This window comes from Excalfactoria chinensis, chromosome Z (assembly GCF_039878825.1).
Source record: "Excalfactoria chinensis isolate bCotChi1 chromosome Z, bCotChi1.hap2, whole genome shotgun sequence".
In the NCBI taxonomy this organism is placed as follows: Eukaryota; Metazoa; Chordata; class Aves; order Galliformes; family Phasianidae; genus Excalfactoria; species Excalfactoria chinensis.
In genome coordinates this window covers 51,159,017-51,178,092 of record NC_092857.1, presented here as the reverse complement: position 1 = coordinate 51,178,092, position 19,076 = coordinate 51,159,017, and the positions used below count along the sequence as shown (strand labels likewise).

Sequence of the window (19,076 nt, the reverse complement as noted above, 5' to 3'; positions counted from 1 at the left end):
CTTCCACAGTGACCTTGATAGCCTTTCTCTCTTCAGCTCCACCTTACAGGACATGTAGGAGCTCCCACATACGAAAAATATCCTTTCAAGTACATTTGTGTTGAACTGGCTAGATTCAAAAGTAACTTGGCATAGGTGATACATCGAAGTATGAGTGGCATTAATGCCAAGTTAAACTTCCTTGTGAAACCAGTTTGAAAACCCGCTATACTGAGAATTAAGGGTGAAAAAAAAAATAATGCCTCCATTTGGGCTAGAAGTCCACCAGATGGTACTCAAGATGAGGTGGAAATCAACGTGGTTTTTTTGTGCAGTTGGGTGCTGCTGTTTTGTTTTTTTTTTTTCCTTCTGTGTTTTGTTTTGTTGTTTTGTTGTTACTTTTCCCCCTAAGCAGTATTGAGGCTCAAGTCACACACAGCACATACCAGTTTCAACAGCAAATGCATTTCCTCGCCGCGTCTTTGGCAGAAGTTCTATTCGTTCTTTATGTGTGAGAGGAAATCTATGAATTAAACTGTGAACAGCCTGTTTCGTTCTGGTAGTGAAACAACAAGTCATTTCTGCAGGAGTTACTTCTGATCCATTCTTTTTCCTGACTGTTAGATACCGATTTAATCCTTTTCTGAGAGAGGAAAAAAAAAAAATTATAAGTAATCTATTTAACTCTATGTAAAGATCTTTGACTAACAGTGTTTCAAAACAGCTGTCAGATTAGCTTCAGATAAAACACGATAAACAAATTTCCAAATAGCATCTTATGCATTATGACACACCTAAGAGAAAGGTTCTCAGTATGCAACATCAAACCCTCAGTATTACTGTAAGTCAGTGCAACATACTGCAGAACTGGGACTACACCCAGTACAACCTCACAGTCTCCATAAAGTAACATTGCTTTACTAATTTTCTTTTAAATGTTAACTGCTATATTCACTTTCTATAAGATAGCAAGCCCCATCAATCACTGTATCAATCAATACTGAGAAGTATTACACAGAACTGATTTACAAAACCATGTAAGAGATTAAAAGAAATTACTAAGTAGAAGTAATAGTAAAACAAGCAACCCTCTATGAATATTCCAAGCCTCAAACAAATCCAGACTAACATTTTTTAAAGTAACTTAATATCCAGTAAACATAAAAGGCATCTGTAGTGGTTTCACACTCATGGCAAGTTAAACCCCGCCACATTTCTCTCTCTCTCTCTCTCTCTCTCTCTCTCACTGTTCAAAAGAACGAGCAAGATGGGATGGACTAAGAACAGTTTAATTAGAGGAAAAAAATCAGGAGAGAACACACCTACCCCCTACCTTACACGTATGGCCATGTCTTGGAAAGTAGGGCCTCAACGTGCACTGCAAGCCCTTCCCAAATCTCCCTCCATCTTCTGTTGACTGCACTACACTCCCTCAGCCTGTTGGCTCTGGGCACATTAGAGAGAGTCTGGGAGCTGCCAGAACAGCCCAGGAGCAGCCCAGGCCAGTCCAATGCTGGCCAGAGATGAGAAGCAGTGCACAGCATGGCTGTGGTGAACAGTAATTCCATCCCTGCCAGCACAACCTCCACCCCTATCCCCATGCTATTCACCTCACGCACAGGAATACATACGCCCAGCCTTCTGGCTAGCTTGGGTTGTAATGAGAAAAGAGGAACTGTCCTGTGCCGTTTTTTATACACGCACACACAACTTTTTTTTAAAACAAGAAAGAGAGTAGCAGAAACATGAAACTAGTTTTGAAATTATTTCTAATTTGAAATAGATATTTCTCCTATGTTTCTGAAATATCTACTGTTTTTTTTTCTTGCACTTCACTCATGTTTTAGATGTTGTTTTCACATAAAGTGGCTGCTAAATATGCAGTTCAGCAAATTTACAAATTCTGAGAAGTGAATAAATGCAGGTATAATGTGTGCCCTCTGTAAAGCCGCTTTTAGCATGACCAGATGAGCAAACTGATGCATGCGTGTTTAGGTGATTATTACTGCCCCCACGTGGTCAGGAACAGCAGGAACAGTGCTATGGATGTCATTTGGTTGGTGTTGGTATTCCACATCAGAACATCATGTGGGATAATGGGAGCTAAGGGGACAAGTTTTTTTTTCCTTTTCTGTGGACTGCCTTAAATGGGCATGTGGGGAGCGGCACCGGAGGGGAGGTCGGGGAGGGGACGCTGTTTTCTGGCCCGGCTCCCTGTGAGGAGACAGTGTGGTCGGAACTTCCCGCCTCCCACAGCCCATCAGTGAGATTGGGATTTGGTTTTCTCCTTGTTGAAACTCTCTCGTTGTTGTTTAGTGTTATTGGGTTTATTAAACTGCCGTTCGTTCTCAGATCATTCTTTCCTTCTTCATTTTTTCCTCCTAGACCCATTCGCAATCTCCCTTCCCTTCCCATCTCCCAGAGCGCATGTGGCCAGGCTGCACCACACCACAGTGCTAGAGAAGGGAGGTACTTTTGTTCCTTCTCTCCGTGGGCTTGTTCCCACCGTCACGGAGTGAGCTCTAGAGAGAACTCCGTGACAAACAGCAATCAAATGCATTCAGAAAAATATATTACTAGTTATTTTACACTTTCTGTAAACTTCTTGAAAATTACAAAATCAGTCAGCATTGCAAATACTCCAGATAATTCTTCGGCAGTGAACAAGTTAACTTGTTTTATGAAATAACAACAAGCCTAAGTTGAATAATTATATGACAAAGCTAACATACCTGCTTAATAAAATGTGCATCTTCGCAGCCCTAAACTTACTGAGTATGCATTCAGCTTCCTCATCCAGGTCAACAATAAAGATACTACACAGGATAGGCCCAATAAGGACAAGGCAGTTACCAACCTTTTTGCCCACTAGAACTCTGCCGGTTGCAGAGAGCCTTTGTAATCTGCCACCACAATCCAGCAGCAGCGCTGGCCAATCCTGCTCTAACCACAGGTGAAGAGTTAAGTGCTGCATGGGCTTCCACGGGGAAAGTTACCTCCGTCACAGACAGATCCTGTACAACATTCCAGTCCTTCTCTTTATTGCCCCTGTACAGCTACCCATAACACAGTCATATGCAAACAGATATCTTATTATTGTATTGGGCTTAAGCAGCGAGGTTTTGGTAACAGGGGGCTCCTGTGAGCAGAACTAGCAGCTGGCCCATGTCAAATCAGAGCCAGATCTAGCTGCACCAGAGCTAACCCACTGCTGCCAGAGCTGAGCCATGATTGATGCTGGGTGTGCTCTGGGAGAGCAAGTTTAAGAGAAGGAAAAGTGCTGCACAACAGTAGCTGGGAGAGAATGAGAAATCGAAGGAAAACAGCCCAAAAGGCACCAAATCAGTGCAGGAGGTGCTCCAGGTTTACAGCCCAGAACTAGCCTATGGTGGAAAAGAGCAGGAGAACAGAGCAACCATGGAGGAGTGGCAGAGATAAAGCAGCCTCCATCTTCCATTCACATGATTTGCTTGTGGGGAGGAGGAAAAAGGAGACCAACACTGAAGTTGAGTCTGGGAAGAATAAGGTACAGGAAAAGGATCCTTAGTTTCAGTTCTCACTACCTTGCCCTCTTACTAATAAGCAATAAACTAATCTTCCACAAGCTAAGTCTGTTCTACCTGACCTAGCTCCAAAAATCAGCATTTTACACACCTTCAGGAAGGATCATGCAGTACCACCAAAAATGAGTAACAGCCAGTGATACTATGGTTCTACAACAGCTTGCACATCAGATAAGACATTCCCTCTACCCAGGTTCTTTTTGTGCCATTCCCTTTTCTATTGCTTTTCCACCGTCATTTCCTTGGCAACTGGACTCTCATCTTTTACATATAAGCTCATATGGTCAATAAGCATCAGTTTCTTCTTCAAAAGATCACAGAAGGACAAAAGGAGTCCTTCTTTCCATGTATTTGCAGCAAACAAAACCAGACGCCAACTCACCCTTGACTTTTAGATATCAAACCAAGAGACTGACACAGTCGGTGAACAAAAGCTCTTTCGGTAGAAGTAAAAGACGAAGGAAACGCCATCTCTGCAAAGATAACGAAGAAAACAAACGTAGCAGCACGACATGCGCTATGCCCGACACATCCCGAAGTCGCCAGTTCTCTGAGCTCCTCGTATTTACATCCCCCCGCGGAGGAGCTTCCCTTTCCCCCCGCAGGACCGCGGCAAGCTGAGACATCGCACCCGATGCTGCCGAGACGCAAACGAACGCTGCCACCCGCAGGCCCGGGCCCGCGCCCCGCGGACACAACGCCGCCACCCGCCCTAGAACCCTCGGCCGCGCTGCCGCCCCACCTTGATCGTCGCTGTACCAGAACCGCTCCAGCGCCAGGTTCACCGCGATCTCCACTTCCTCGGACACGCGGACATCCGCCAACGTCTTGCCGCGGCCGCGGCCCGAGGAGAAGGAGGAAGCGGCGGAGCGGGAGGCAGCGAAGCAGGCAGACGCGGAGGCGTCCCATGCGGCCCCGTCGTGCTGCTGCGGGGAGGTGCTGCTGGCAGCGTACATGGCTCGCCGCGGAGACAACGACCCGGGGAATCACTGAGCACCAACACCACACAACCGCCGCCGGCAACGGAAAACAGCCGGCAACGGCTACAACGGCGCCTGCGCGGCCGGGGTAGGGCAGCGTCATACGTCAGCGTGTGAGGCGGGGCGCTAGTAAGGAGCTGTGGCGCTCCACCTTTCGCCCGCAGCCCGTCCTGGGCGGGAGGAGCTGTTTGGTCTGCATGCTATCGAGGGGTCTTTGCTGTCAGGAGGTGGCTGCTTTTTTTCCCCTCCCTGAGGAGCCTCCTCCAGGCAGCGGAATGGGAAATGTTAGTGAGATAAAGGGAAGCTTAACTCACTAAACTAGTAGCGTCTCAACACATTGTAAAGATGAGTGGGGTGCTGGTGCACTGAGCATGATTTAAACTGCTTGTTTTAGATTTTCAATATAAAATTGTATAAAAAAAAAAAAAAAAATGCAGGCAGTGAACAAGTCGTTCTCCCCAGAACTGTGATACAAACTGGAGTCAGGATTTAGGTAACAAAATCTACTGAACGCAGCAGGATACAGTGAAGCAGGAGAAAAACTTTATTGATAGTTTATCATATCTAGGTGAGTCAGATAAATAGCAAAGCAAACAAGCTTGCCATAACTAAAAACTAAAAGCATTCTTGAGGGGAAGAAAATACAAACAAACAACAACAAAGAAAAAAAAATTTTAAAAAAAGGAAAAATAAAGATGAATTTGGCATGAGTTGTGTGTGAATACATGTATGTTACTTATTTTATGCATTAAGTGTGCGATGTTTCTTCTGTTTTGCCATACAAGTGAAAGAGCCCAGTGCCACATAGATATTGTTTTCATCTCTGTAGTTTATCTTTGTGTAGGCAAGGAGACATAGCTGGAAAGTCGAGTTTTGACAGTCTCTCTTCGCTTTAGAAGTAATCTGTCATTTTGTCATACTTGGTTCTCGGTGAATATTACTGAGTAATGTGATCCAAGACATTGGACCACTTTTCCATTATGTTTTCTCCTCTTGGGCTTGTGAGAAAGGCTCTTTACAGAAAGGTGTGTGCCTGGAAGCAAAGGAAATGCCCAGCTGCATTCGGGTAGCTTTTCACCCAGTTTGGTGTTCCAGCTCAAGCTTAGGCCAATATTAAATGTGGGTGCAAAACTTTTTAAAATTTGACTCTGTCTCCGTTCTTAAACATGGTCATTTATATGTTTTCTTTGTATTAAAAAGCAAACTACTAGCTGCGGATTCTTTTAGTAAAATCATTAACTTGTAAGACTTTTTAACATCCTCTTTCACAGTTAGCTTCAGAAATAACTTCTGGCAAATGCTTAGACAAAGCAAATATTCCTCAAATAAGCATTATTTCCTTCTGTAACCATACGTGAAAAATCCGAATTATTTATTCATTCTGTGTTGTTTGTTTGTTTTTAATGGGAACATTGAGGCAGCAGAGCATTATGCTAACATCTATCTGCATGCTCAAACACAACTATGCCTTCTTGTATTGATCTCCTCAGAAGCATTTTAAGTATTTAGCAGTATATGCTGTCTTGTTTTTACTTTGCCAGTGTGCCAGACCTGGCACTACTGCATGGCACTCCCTGCTATATTTTCATTTTTCTGTCATCATTCTATGCTTGTCTGAATAACAAATAAAATGGTAATTCTTAAAAGTTCTGAGTTTATAAATGTGGCCTGAAGTATTGCCACAGACTAATAATTAAATGATAATAGTAAAAGTACCCACAAGAAATTATAAAGCTGTTTGTCCTCCTTTCCCCGCTGTCATTTGTTAGTTGAAGGTAGGGCAGAATTCTGCTGTCCAGGGGCTAATTACCAAGTACATCCTCACAGCTAAAAGGAAAAGGATACTTGCAATATTCCTTTCTTTCATTCCCCTGGAGGAGTACGGAAATGTATTGGACAGAAGCTTATTTGGGTATCTTGGTGCTCTCGTCATTCAGTAAGGGCCACACGAACAGAAACTGGAAAATCACAGAAAATGAGAGAATGTGATAGTGAGTGCATTCCATCTTGTACTTGAAAAGTAGTTTTAGCTAATAAAACAACACTCTTTGACTTGCAATTATTTACTTAAGGTCCAACATAGTAACAACAGGACTACTGCCCTAAGTCGTCATACTTGAAAGGAACTGTGTACAAAGAGGAGTTTGACAACTTTGCTGGCTTTCCATATTTGCAAGCCACTGTCAATATTTTGTAGAAGAAAGGGGTGTCTTCAAAGACTGCAGAACAGTGTCTGAAAGTATGAAAGAAAAGCATGCCCTTCGTAACAAGAATTGTTCTTCACATACGCAAAAATAGGATAGGAGGCGGCTTAGCTGACCTTATTAATCACAGGATAACAAAGTGAGAGATGTAACGCTACTGGGAAATGTTCCAGACTGCTTCAAAATATCTGTTTCCAGGAGGGATAAAAGATAACATTACCCTCATATGTTATGTTGATGCAGCAGTTCTTTTCACATGAGTAAGGGAAACAAACAAACAAACAAAAAACAAACAAACAAACAAACAAAACTGAATAAAACATAATTAGACACCAGAAAGAGTGCCAAAGATACTGAAGTGGAAGAGTGGAATCAGCCGTGCCAAAAAGAGCCAGAATGCTCCCACTTGTTCACCAGCGCACCAAACAAAACAATGCACAAACACAGTGGTGCTGAAAACACCGTGTTCTGTTGTAGTATGCTGCTCCCCTGTGCTCCAGACCCCCCACCAGCCTTACTGCCCATCTCTAGGCACGTTCCAGAATCTCGACATCTTTCTTGCTGTGCAGTGCAAGAGGTTTGTGAGCCACAGTGCAGTAAAGACGTAAAGCTATTAGACAGTGTTCAAAGAAGGGCTATGAATTTGGGGAAGGGTCTGCACAGCAACATGTGTGAGGAGCAGCTGAGGTCTCTGGGCTTGCTCAGCATGCAGCTCCTCACAGGGAGCAGAGGGACAGCAACAGGAGCCAAGCAAATGGAACGGGTAGCTGTGTCAGGGGAGTGTCAGGTGGAGGTTGTTCGGGAAGGGTTCTTCAATAGCATGTGGTGGGCATAGCCCTAAGTGCTGGAGTTCTGGAAGCATCAAAGCTGTGATTCCAAACAGTGTCTGAACATTATAGGATGGTGCTGTGTGGAGCTAGGTGTTGAACTTAGTGATCCCTGGGATACAGCTTGAGATATACTGTCACTCTATAAAATTACATGATCCCCGAGTACCAGTTTGGTCAAGGTTTTCCCAGCACTTGTTGTTGGACCCTAGGGCAGAGTGTAACCCTAATAAAGAGGGCAAACATTCACTTTCTCAATGCCGCCCACTTGCTCACAGACCACCACGATTTTTGGTAGCAGGGCAGAGGCCGGCGGGAGGAGGGCAGAACGGCAGGACTCTCCCAACAGGACACAGAAGCGAAAGGCACTTGTACACCCTCCCCAGAGCTCCCGCTGGGTGCCGGCCGGACCGGGGGCGGTGCTTCGGCGAGGCCGCGTCGCTCCTGCCCCCCTCGGGCACGCGCCCTGGTTCCGTAGGAGCACGCAGCGCCGGGGGCGCGCGGTGGGTAGGCGTGCAGCGGGGCCGTGCCCCGGGGCTCCCCGCCCTCGCGCTGGCTTTGTGCTGCCGCTCGCACTTGGCAGGCGCGGCAGGACCGGGAATCCCTGGCGGTTGAGGAGGTCGTGTTGATTCCTTCTCCGGAGCCGGGCGCATGATGGCGGCAGCTGCCGCAGCAGAGGTGAGCAGCGCCGGGAGCAGCAGCAGCGATACCTCCAGCACTGGCGAGGAGGAGAGGATGAGGCGCCTTTTCCAGACCTGCGACGGCGACGGAGACGGCTTCATCAGCAGGTAGCGGCGCGGAGCCGCCCTCGCGAAGTGCCGTCTCAACTTCTTGCAAGTTTGCCGCTCGGATATGAGCGGTGGGAGGCGGCTGGGCAAGCGTGCCTGCCGCCAGGCCGGACCCTCCGCCGGCGCGCAGACCGACCGCCCCCTCCTCCCTGCCGGCAGCTCGCGACGGCCACTGCCTCCCCGAGGGTGGTGGGCGAGCGGGGCGGGCGTTCCCCGCAGCTCCGCTGCCCCCAGGTGGCTGCGGGCTCCTGAGCCGGGACGCGGCTTTCGCCCGTGAGAGCTGCTCTGCTCGGGGACCGCGGAAGCGACACATCGGCGGGTGCGGAGGTTGGGGCTGCGAAACTTGGGCGCCCCAGCCATCAGCGGGCAGGTGATTTTCGTGGGTAAAGATAAAGCTGTGAATAGTCGTGAAGGAAGATGTGGCAGTTCTGTTGAGTGCTCGGTAGAAAGACGTCCTTTGCGGATGCTCCCTCAGGTGAGCCCGCAGGTGTCAGTGTGAGAAGGTCGGTAGGGTTCATCACTGTAACGTACTGTGGCGGTAGAGCCCTACATGTCATGATATAAGGTAAAATTTGTACAGCTTTTCCAGAATATCTCATTTCCCCATGTTTTTAGCAGCATCCTTGCGTTGCAGCTTCATGTACATTACTGTACTTGCCCCATGTTAGTTTCAGAACTGTTACCTGAGCTGATAAATTTCTTCGAGCAGTGGTGAGTTCATGCATTTGTAGTAGATGGCTGTGTATAAGCCAAATTTTCAAATGTATGGGATTATTGGCAGCATCTCTTGATTAATGTTGGGCACATTGTAAGGGTACTTCTGGAACTAGCCTGCTGTTCCAGAACTGAAACTGTAGAATCATAGACTGGTTTGTATTGGAAGGAACCTGAAAGCCCACATGGGCAGAGTCTGCACTCACCAGATCAGGCTGCCCAGGTCCCCATCCAGGCTGGCCTTGAACACCTACAGGGGTGAGGCATCTACAGTTTCGCTGCACAGCCTGTGCTTCACCTCCCTCTGAGTAAAGAATTACCTCCTAACATCTAGCTTAAATCTTCCCTCTTTCAGTTTGAAGCCATTCCCCTCTGCTCGTGTTCTGTCACTACCAGACTGTAAAAAAGGCTATCCCCTATCTGTTTACAAGCTCCCTTCAGATACTGGAAGGTCCTGCTGGGGACTCTTGCACAATGATTTTGAAAACATTAGGGTTTCCAAACGTAAGAGGTGACGAAAATTGAATCCTTTGCTGGTTGCAGTGAGTGAGCATCTCCAGAGAGCTGAGTCAGAGTGAGGGAATTTTAGAGTTTGTCATCTAACCTGAAACCTGAGAGTATGACCCTACGGAAAGGCTAAGTAAACTTCAGTCCCCTCTCTTGTCTCTTTGGAACCAGAAAGTTGCTGAAAATCTCTTAACAGCTGGCAGTCACTTCAAAAGTAAAACCTAAGGGTCGTGATATCTTTTATCTAAACAGCTCCCTAAACACTTTTTCCCCCTCCCTCCTCTCTCCCCCCCCAAATCTAGTAATTATTTTGACAGTTGTGGTTCTGAAATGTAAACTAAGAAAATGTATGCCTTCCAACCATTATGTTAGGATCACTTCTCTTCACATTTGTTTACTGTCCTCATGGAAGTTATTCTGATGTCAGAAAACTTTGTATGTTCACTTAAAGCATGTGCTGCCTCCTCTCAGCACGTTCTCTGATCTGCAATTTGATGCTTTTCCATAATGTAAACTCTATTGAGTTCTGTATATTTGTCTTTTAAAGCACTAACTGTGAGACCTTTGTCACTGTGCTCCATATGGACAGCTGAGAGGTGCTGCCATGACACAAACCGTTCAGATTTCTGATGAACTTTTCCTTAAACTTTCATTCCAAGTTAGTATTATTTGTATTTCAGAGTGAGTGTTTCTGAGTGTTGGTTGATCTGCACTGTTGAGAGCATTAAGAACTCTGGGAACATGTCTGAAGGGGATTTCAGTAGCAAACAGAAATACAACCCAGAAGATAGCAATAGTAGAAAACCCCTCTGGATATGGTAGGTCTGTTGTTGAGACTTATTAGCATCTTGTTTCATAAGGGATTAGTGCCTTCAACATGAAATTGTCATCATCATGATCAGAATGCTTGGCCTTGAATGCCTCCAGGGATGGGGCAACCTCCTTGGGCAACCTGTTCCAATGCATCACCACCTTCTGCATGAAAAACTTCCTCCTAATATCTAACCCAAACTCCTCTGTCTCAGTTTTCCCCCTTGTCCTATCATTGTCTACCTTCATAAACAGTTGTTCCCTCTCCTGTGTATATGCGCCCTTCAAGTATTGGATGGCCCCAGTGAGGTCTCCCCCGATCCTTCTCTTCTCCAAGCTAAAGAATCCCAGTTCCCTCAACCTTTCCTCACAGGAGAGGTGCTCCAGCCCTCTGATCATCTTAGTGGCCCTCCTCTGGACCCATTCCAAGAGCTCTGCATCTCTCTTGTGCTGAAGGCCCTAGGCCTGGACACAGTACTCCAGATGGAGCCTCACAGCAGCTGAGTAGAGGAGGATGATCACTTCCCTCTCCCTGCTGAACACTCCTCTTTTAATGTAGCCCAGGATATATCTCTTCTGGACTTCATTAGCCTGCATAAGTGCAATGTACTCCTTGCTTTATGTAGTCTATCTGTTCCTCTTGTGACCTATGACAATGGCTATGCACAAGCAGACTTGCTCAATGGTTTTCAGGGTATGTTTGTAGTATGTGCCACCAAATCTTGCAGACAGTTCCTTCTGATTCACTGGCACACTGTATCACTGTGAAGAGTATATTTTTTGTCATGGTTTGCAGTCTTAGTGTTTGGTAGTTATATCTTTTTTAAAGTAGTGAATTGAAGACAGTAATTATTATTATTATTATTATTATTGCATTAAATTTAATTTCTTTCTTCCATGGAATTTTCTTTACTGGTGGAAGCTGTAGTGTTTTCAGTCTTTAAAGGCAGCAATATCTTCATTGCTTTCCTTGTAGCCACAGCAGAGATGGTAGGCTGACTTCTGCACGCTAGTCGTGCCCTTTACAGCAGGTTAAACGTTGCAGTAAATGCCTGGGCATCTGTTGAAGGAGATGAAAAACACTGTAAAATTGTTTGCTTCATCATAGCATACAGTAGATTTATAGCCTCTTACTAGTTTGAGCCTCTTCAGAACTTGATTTTCAGTACGGAAGGGTTTAAATATGTAGTTCTGCAGCTGTTATGTGTCATAAGTTGTCGTATCTTTTAAATCTGGTATCACTTCAGGTTTGCTTACAGGGCTGAAGCTTTTGCAGCCATTTGTTTGCCTAATGCGTATAGTAGTTTGTTTGCAAGGTATCTTCCTTTCCTGTTCCCGAGTTGTTAGGGAAAAGATTTTTCTTCTTGAAGCAAAGGCAGACATTTTGTACCCATGTTTACTTAGTTCATACTGCATGAGGAAAAGAGCTATTTGCATTCCTAATTAAGTTACATGTGACTCAGCTGTGTAAATGCTTTGTTGTGCATCAAACTGTAAACCTTTTTTTTAAAAAATAGGGAAATAAAGGCACAGATGGAGGGGAGGAGCATGTCCTATGACTCTAATTTTACAGCTCTCACCTAATGTGCTGGTTCTTTTTCCCTGACTGTTAGGATGATGAGTGTACTTGTGAAGACTGTTCGTTGATGGTTGTATGGAAGAAGAATCTGAATGACTGGGCACAAGGTGCCTCTGTCAGTCTCTGCATTGCTTTTGATGCACGCGTGTTGAAGTTCTGCAACATCCAGTACAAAAGGGTATTAGGAAAACTCAAGAGCTCTGACTTGTTAGTTGGCAGTGAAATGTTATTTTCCTCTTTATGGGACATGTAGTCATTTATTTATTTATTTATTGGCATCTTTCAAGTGTTTGTCATCTTTTTGATACTTCAACAATTTTATAGATAAAAATGCGCAAAGCAGTTCATGATTGAGATAGGATTTTGAACATCTAGTATTAGTTGGGTCAGCCTCACTGGGAGCAGAAAGCTGCCTTGAAGTTCACAGAGCAAAAGTTTGCAGCTATAGTTGGATTGTGCTATGGTCTGTTGTTAACAAAAAGCTGTTAACTGAAAAAACCTCTAATTGTATTCATTTGCCTAGCTTTTGTTCTGTTTGATAAGCTTCAGAATCTGCTACTATCTTTGAAATTGTATTCAGCTCCAGAGGCTTGGTGCATTGGGAAAGATGCAGAATAGAATAGAATGTGTGCTGCCTTTAAAAAATACATTAGTAATTTTTGCTTTGTCTTTAAGATTAATATTGTAGCCTTTATGGTTGTCAGTGAGGAAAGTGAAATAAAATGAAAACATGATTTTTTACAGGTATTGAACTAGATAAATATCTTCTTCAGAAACTTAAACGCCTTTGTTATATGTTGATGGTACCAGTGCTCCTTTTATACATACGATGAATTTGACCTTTACTGCAGAAGTCACTAAATGGGTTCCTAGATTATTTTATTGCAACGCTGTGTGGTCTAAGATAAGGTAATTTGGAGTGTGCCGGCATTACTTTTGTTGAACAAATGAAGCTATGAGCTGCTAAGATACTGGGTGAATAAAATAAAATTAGTTTCATAAATAAGTTACAAATAAACGCCGGTTTTCTGATTTAAAATTTAAAACGCGGTGACTTTGGAGTTTGCAGAAGAATGGCAAAGCTGGTGTTTAATTCAAAAGGATAAATTTGATCATTATTTTAAGAATAATGTATGGAATTCTGCTTGTAGAGTCTGTTTGGCAATACTTTCTTTTGTATAGATTGTTGATTTTTTACTTTGTACTTAGTACCTGACTGAAAAGATTGTTCCCCTGTACTCAGCACTGGTGAGGCTGCACCTCGAGTTCTGTGTCCAGTTTTGAGTCCCTTACTGCAAGAAAGACATTGAGGCCCTGGGATGTGTTCAAAGGAGGTGGTGAGGGTTTGGTGAGGGTTCAAAGCTGGTGAGGGGTCTGGAGCACAGGCCATATGAGGAGAGGCTGAAGGAGCTGGGAGTGTTTAGCCTGGAGAAGAGGAGGCTCAGGGGAGACCTCATTGCTCTCTATAACTTCCTGAAGGGAGGTTGTAGTGAGCTGGGGTCGGCCTCTTCCCTCATGTCATTAGTGATAGGACCAGAGGGAATGGTTTCATGCTGCGGCAGGGGAGATTCAGGCTGGACATTAGGAAGTACTACTTCTCAGAAAGGGTGGTCAGGCACTGGAATGGACTGCCCAGGGAGGTGGTGGAGTCAACGACCCTGAGGGTGTTCAAGGAATGACTGGATCACAGAATCACAGAATTGTAGGGGTTGGAAGGGGATTCTAGAGATCATCAAGTCCAACCCCCCTGCCAAAGCAGGTTCCCTACGCCACATCGCACAGGAAGGCGTCCAGGCAAGTTGTTTTGAGGATCATGGTTTAGTGGGAGCTGTTGGTAATAGGTGGACAGTTGGACTGGATGATATTTTAGGTCTTTTCCAACCTTGGTGATTCTGTGATTCTATGAAAATCTGTAGTAAAAACAAAGTGAGATGTTTAAATAACGACAAACCTGTCGATTTGAGCTTGTGCAGCTCTTTAAAAGCACATGCTGAAGGAGTGCATCCTTTGACAACATTTCTCAGAAGCAGTTAGGGGCTTGTTAGACTTCATCTGTTGTGTGAATGGTGTTAGTGGCACATGTCTTTGGGAACTCATAATTTTTTGAGCAAATAAGATGTTGATACTTCCCTTTTTAATGGGCTTCAATAGATGGGGCATTCCCACATTTTTTGCTCTCTGTTGTTTAGTTACCCCTTTCACTGTTTCTCATTCTGGTAGCCACATGCAATTGGGAAAGAATGTATTTTGAAGAGGGCAAAATGCTTCCTTTAGTCTGTTTTTAATGAAACAAAATTATGCTTCAGTTCTGCCTGTCACTCTCTGCAAGAGAAATTACAAAGAAAGTTCTCTTTTTTAGGTAGCTGCTTTTGATAATGTGCTGTAACTACTATACTTAATGAAGTATCTACTGAAGCAGAAAAAGAATGACTAAATGAGAGGTGGAAAGTTAACTTTGGTTATTTATGTCAGGCAGATTTAGTGTTTATGTTTCTGTGGTGTTGGTTGTTCGATGTATGTGAGACTCAAAATATGCTGTTGCAGGAAATTCAAGCTGGCCCTTTTTTTTTTTCTTTTTTCTTTTTTCTTTTTTCTTTTTTCTTTTCTTTTTTTTTTTTTTTTTTGCGTATACTTAAATGAGCTGGCTACTTATAGCCATGGAATCACAGAATCAGAGAACTGCAGGGTTGGAAGGGACCTCAAGTTATCACCAAGTCCAGCTCCCCTGCTAAAGAAGGTTCCCTCCAGTAGGTCACATAGGCAGACATCTGAGGGATCTTAATTCCTCCATAGAACAGACACGTCCAACCTGCGGCCCACAGCCCAACCTAACTCACACCATGGTCCACACCTGATAGTGCTGTGCCATCACGGTGCTGTCCCAGCTGTGCGACTGTCACTGTTATGGTATCATCCCAGGCACGAGGCACAGCGCAGTGCAAGCTCAAGTGATGGCAAACAGCGTTTCTGCATTTTGATACATTGGCTAAACTATGTTCAGTGAGTAGGGAAAACAGTGCAGCTGTTTTCTCCCTTTCCCCCATGATTGCTAATTTAAAGCTCTTTCGATAAGCCCTGCTAGCTCCAGATCTCAGATTCATTTTCCCTTTTGAGGCAGGTGAGTTTCATCCATGGACAACAGGGCCGACTGCCCCATGTTCAAAAAACCCAGTGTTCCTGCCTCAAGACTAGCCTCTGAGCCAATTATTCATTACCTCTGTTTTCCCAGCCCATTCTGTGTGATTCACAGCACCTGAAGGTATAGAACAAAATACCACTTGCACTCCCGCTCCTTGAACTATTTGCCCTAAGCCTCTGAAATCTCTTTTCATAGTTTGCAGGCTTCTCTGGCTGATTTCATCACTGCTTACCTGAACTGTTAGTAATGGGAAGTAATCAGTGGAGTGAACCAGCTTCTGGAGTTTCCTGATGATGTCCCTGACCTGGGCCCCAGGAAGGCAGCACGCTTTCCTACAGCTCGAGTCCTGTCTGCAAATGTGGCTGCCTGTTCCTCTGAGAAGGGAGTTGCCCACCACAACCACCCTTCTTTCTTTCCTGGCAGAGGTGGTCTCAACATGCGGAGCAGACTGTCTCACCCTTGGTAATCTCTTAGAGGAGCCTTCCCATGCCTCCTCACCTCTCCTTCAATGTCCATTGCTGCAGACCAATTGCTTGAAGGGACCTGGTGATGCAAGGTAGGTGGCAGGGGGAAGGGTTGCACGCACTATTGAGCAGGGTTCCTCTCCCAACCCTCCCCATCACTCTGGTCCACCCCCTCTGCCTGACGGGTACAGGCCAGAAGGTCTACCACCGATTGTAGGGCACCTCCCTGGTGTCCTTCCCTCTGGTACACCAGGGAGCTACTCCACCAGTTGATCTCTCACTCACAGTTCCTGATGGCCCTCAGTTTTATAACCTCCTCTTTCAGCTCTGCTACCCTGCTAAGCAGATCATCCACCTGCTGCCGCCTCACACAGGTGGAATTCTCATTGCTTTCCCCTGGCAGCAGCCAGCTGGAGCACTCCTGCAGTCTGAAACCCAGACAGTAACATCTCTAGCAGGCCCTCTGTTTGGGTTACTACAAATTTCTTCCTGATTTCTGGCAGCTAAGGGCCATGCCCATTGCTCCGGGCAGCCTATTGCGTGCCCAGTGCCCTCTGGTGAAGAACCCTTCCCTAACAGCCCCCACCTGGCCCTCCCCTGATGCAGCTCAGTTCTGTTTCCTTGGGTCTTGTCGCTGCCTTTTCACTCCCTGTGAAGAGCTGCAGCTGCTGTGAGGCCTCCCCTCAGCTTCCTCTGCTCTGAGTTGGACAAACCCAAGGGATCACAGACGCTCCTCATAGGTCTTCCCCTCCAGACTTCTCACCATCTCTAGAGCCCTCCTCTGGTTGCTCTTTGATCAGTTTATCACCTTCTTACACTGAGGCTCTCAAAACTTCTGCATGGGCGGAAAGTTCTTAGAGTCCTCCCGTGTACTTCTGGATGTTGCTATTAAATATTACCAGTGTTTATGAGAGCTGTCAAGCAAAAAATTCTGTTGACAGTAGAAAAAGGCCTTCTTTCTCAAAGGCTGTGCTTACCAAAACAGCTTTTTACAAAGGTAGCCGCAAGAAACGATACTGCAAAGAAACCAAACAGGCTTGGCTCCTGCTATTGCTATATTTTCTTTCTTTAACTTGAGATAATGTGACTAAACTATATTCCTTTCACACATAGTTTCAGAATGTTCTGGAGGAAAGCTGAGCAGAGGTGCTTGTATGGTTATAATAATGAGGACGTGGAGTGTAATATTGAGGTGAAGCCTCTTCTGAAATAAGCCCTAATATACAGACTTCGATAAAAAATAGGTCTGAAGAGGTCTTCTGTTATTTACTTCACAAGTAATCTGTTGGAGGTCAATTGCTCTATAAAACTACTGAACTCTGTAAGTGTACATGTATACAAGGCAGATTTGTCAAAGAGTTTATCAGCTTCTTTTGGTGTTGAGATTATACTATTTTAAATGCAGTTCTTCAGCCATATGCTGGTAAAATATGTTTTTTTTAACATGTAAGATTTTTTTATTATTATTATTTTTTTCTTTATGGGTCCATACGGATTTATTCAGTGAAGTTAGCTTAGTCATGAGTTACTGCTTTAAGTGTAGGTGCTTTCTTGTCCCTTCAGGCTATTCTCTGCTATTTGTAAAGCAGCATCAGGAACAAAGTGTAAGTAGAGGCTGTTAGCTATCAGCTGTGAGCAGACATAGGAACAATACAGCTGTGTTTGCTACAGTGAAGAAGTTTTAAGAAGGTTATCCATGTAACAGAAAAGAAGTGAGCTGGCTTTGATGAACCAATGGTAGAAGAGTAATGTTATTCTGCTAGTTTTACAGATACTAACTGCAAAAGCAGCTTGGTTTCAGCATTGTACAGTTTTAGTGGAGCCGTTTAGCAAGGAAACATCATTTAGAACAGTCATCAAAATACCACCTTTGTTAAGTGGTTTTAAGGCCTTTATTAATCCTTGCATCCTTTCTTCTGCACATTGCTGGGCCATTCTTATTGTCACATAGTTGGAAAAGTTTAAAAAAAAAAAAAAAGTACTAGGGTCTTACTTGAGATCTGGACTGTTTCTCTGTGTTTTTCTTAACCACCTGAAAGCTCAACACAGCTCTGTTTTAGGAATTCCCACAGAGATTGTCCGAGCTTTCTTGAAACTGACTTTGTCCTAACCCCAGGTTTTCACTGTGTCTTGAAAACAGTTCTAGCTCTCATGATATGTTTCTAAACTTAATTTTACTTTTCATCCGTCTCCACTAAGAAGCTGCCAGAGGGACTGTGAAGCTTGTAATGGGAGGAGTGCTTTTATACAGATACAGCGTAATACTATTACATCAAATAAGCATGTGTTTGAAGCACTGTGCTGTTTTTTACATGGTTGTGCTCTGTTTTCTCCTGGAGTTTACTTAATTAGTGGTTCTGCAGTTAGATGGAATTTTATGGGTTTTTATTATTTATCCTCCTGGGATCATTCCAGAGCATCAGAACTGGAAAAAAAAATGGACTAAGTTATGGGAAAAAGCTAATGTATGGGTATACACAAAAAATGAGAGAAACACTCTCTGTGCTTAATTTCAGCTGAAGAAAAATGATCCCTCTGTTAAATATTGTGCATAGCAAGCATGCCAAAATTAACATTTGCTAAAGACTTAAACATTTCAAAGTCTGTATTTGTTACAATTAAGAAACAGTCAGAGAAATATGTTCAAAATTCTGTTTTCTGAGACCTTTCATGTTGTACCATTCATTAGCTGTCCAGTTCTTTCGTGAACACCAAAATCTAGGAAGGGATATAATCAGACAATTTAGGTGGAACTACTTAAGTTTTAAAGGCAGTAGAGTTAGCCGGTATGTTTTACAGTCACTGAGTTATCTCTAGATCTGTCTGTATCCATGACAGAGAGACAGCCGCCCACAGGCCGGCTGGCCCAACAAAAGAAAAGGGGGTGGGGGGGCAGGAGCAGAAGGGTAGAATGTCAGCAATTTACAGGCTGGTTTGTACCAGTTCTGTGACTAGAGGGGCAGAGGGATCCATGGATCCATGCCTCGAGAAAGGGGAAAGAGGAAAGGGGGAATGGTAGGGAGATGGGAGTTCGGTCTAAAAACAGAACAGCAGCAACGATCTGAGGAGGAAGATTAATTTACTAAATATGGTATCATAATGTAAGATAACAAAATATAATACAATATATTTGGAATTGGGTCTAATAAATAAAATGAGAGTGTCCACTACTGAAAGCCTTACTCTAAAGCTGAAGGCGAGATGCTCAGGGAGCACACACTGCCAAGACAAGCAGCAAAAAAAAAAGAGCTGTGAACAGTAATATCTTTCCCTCTGAACTGACAACAGAAAACACAAAGTCCTTGGGTGTATGTAGTGCTTCTGAGGAACTGGTGCCTGGAAATTCAGCAGTCCATGGAACAGGAGCATTAACTCTTCTAACTGTTTAACTCCCAGTGCTTTACATGATGGTGTATTGTAGAATACTGATAACAAAAATCATAAAACCATGACATTTATACAGCTTATTCTATTTTTCTTTCTACTGGAATTAGTAACTTAGGAAAAATGGCTGAAGTATAA

At 44.2% G+C, this 19,076-nt stretch overlaps 2 protein-coding genes across 4 annotated transcripts in view; one reads left to right on the top strand and one right to left on the bottom strand.

Moving 5' to 3' along the window:
- YTHDC2 (YTH N6-methyladenosine RNA binding protein C2) overlaps positions 1-4,627 on the bottom strand; it is a 35,539-nt gene extending 30,912 nt beyond the window's left edge. For 2 of the 3 annotated variants that reach the window (XM_072360524.1, XM_072360525.1), the window contains exons 1-3: positions 4,285-4,627; positions 3,925-4,015; positions 426-622 (exon numbers count right to left, since the gene is read on the bottom strand). In XM_072360524.1, coding sequence (XP_072216625.1) covers positions 426-622; positions 3,925-4,015; positions 4,285-4,498 — 502 coding nt within the window. In that variant the 5' untranslated portion in view covers positions 4,499-4,627. Of the gene's footprint in view, positions 1-425; positions 623-3,924; positions 4,016-4,284 lie in introns of those variants that run through there. The other variant, XM_072360526.1, reaches the window with a different exon arrangement.
- Positions 4,628-8,183: 3,556 nt separating this feature from the next.
- The window catches only part of MCC (MCC regulator of WNT signaling pathway), a 187,087-nt gene continuing 176,194 nt past the window's right edge, over positions 8,184-19,076 (top strand). The window contains exon 1 of the mRNA XM_072360527.1: positions 8,184-8,341. Within this exon, the coding sequence (XP_072216628.1) occupies positions 8,205-8,341 (137 nt within the window). The 5' untranslated portion in view covers positions 8,184-8,204. The remainder of the gene's footprint in view (positions 8,342-19,076) is intronic.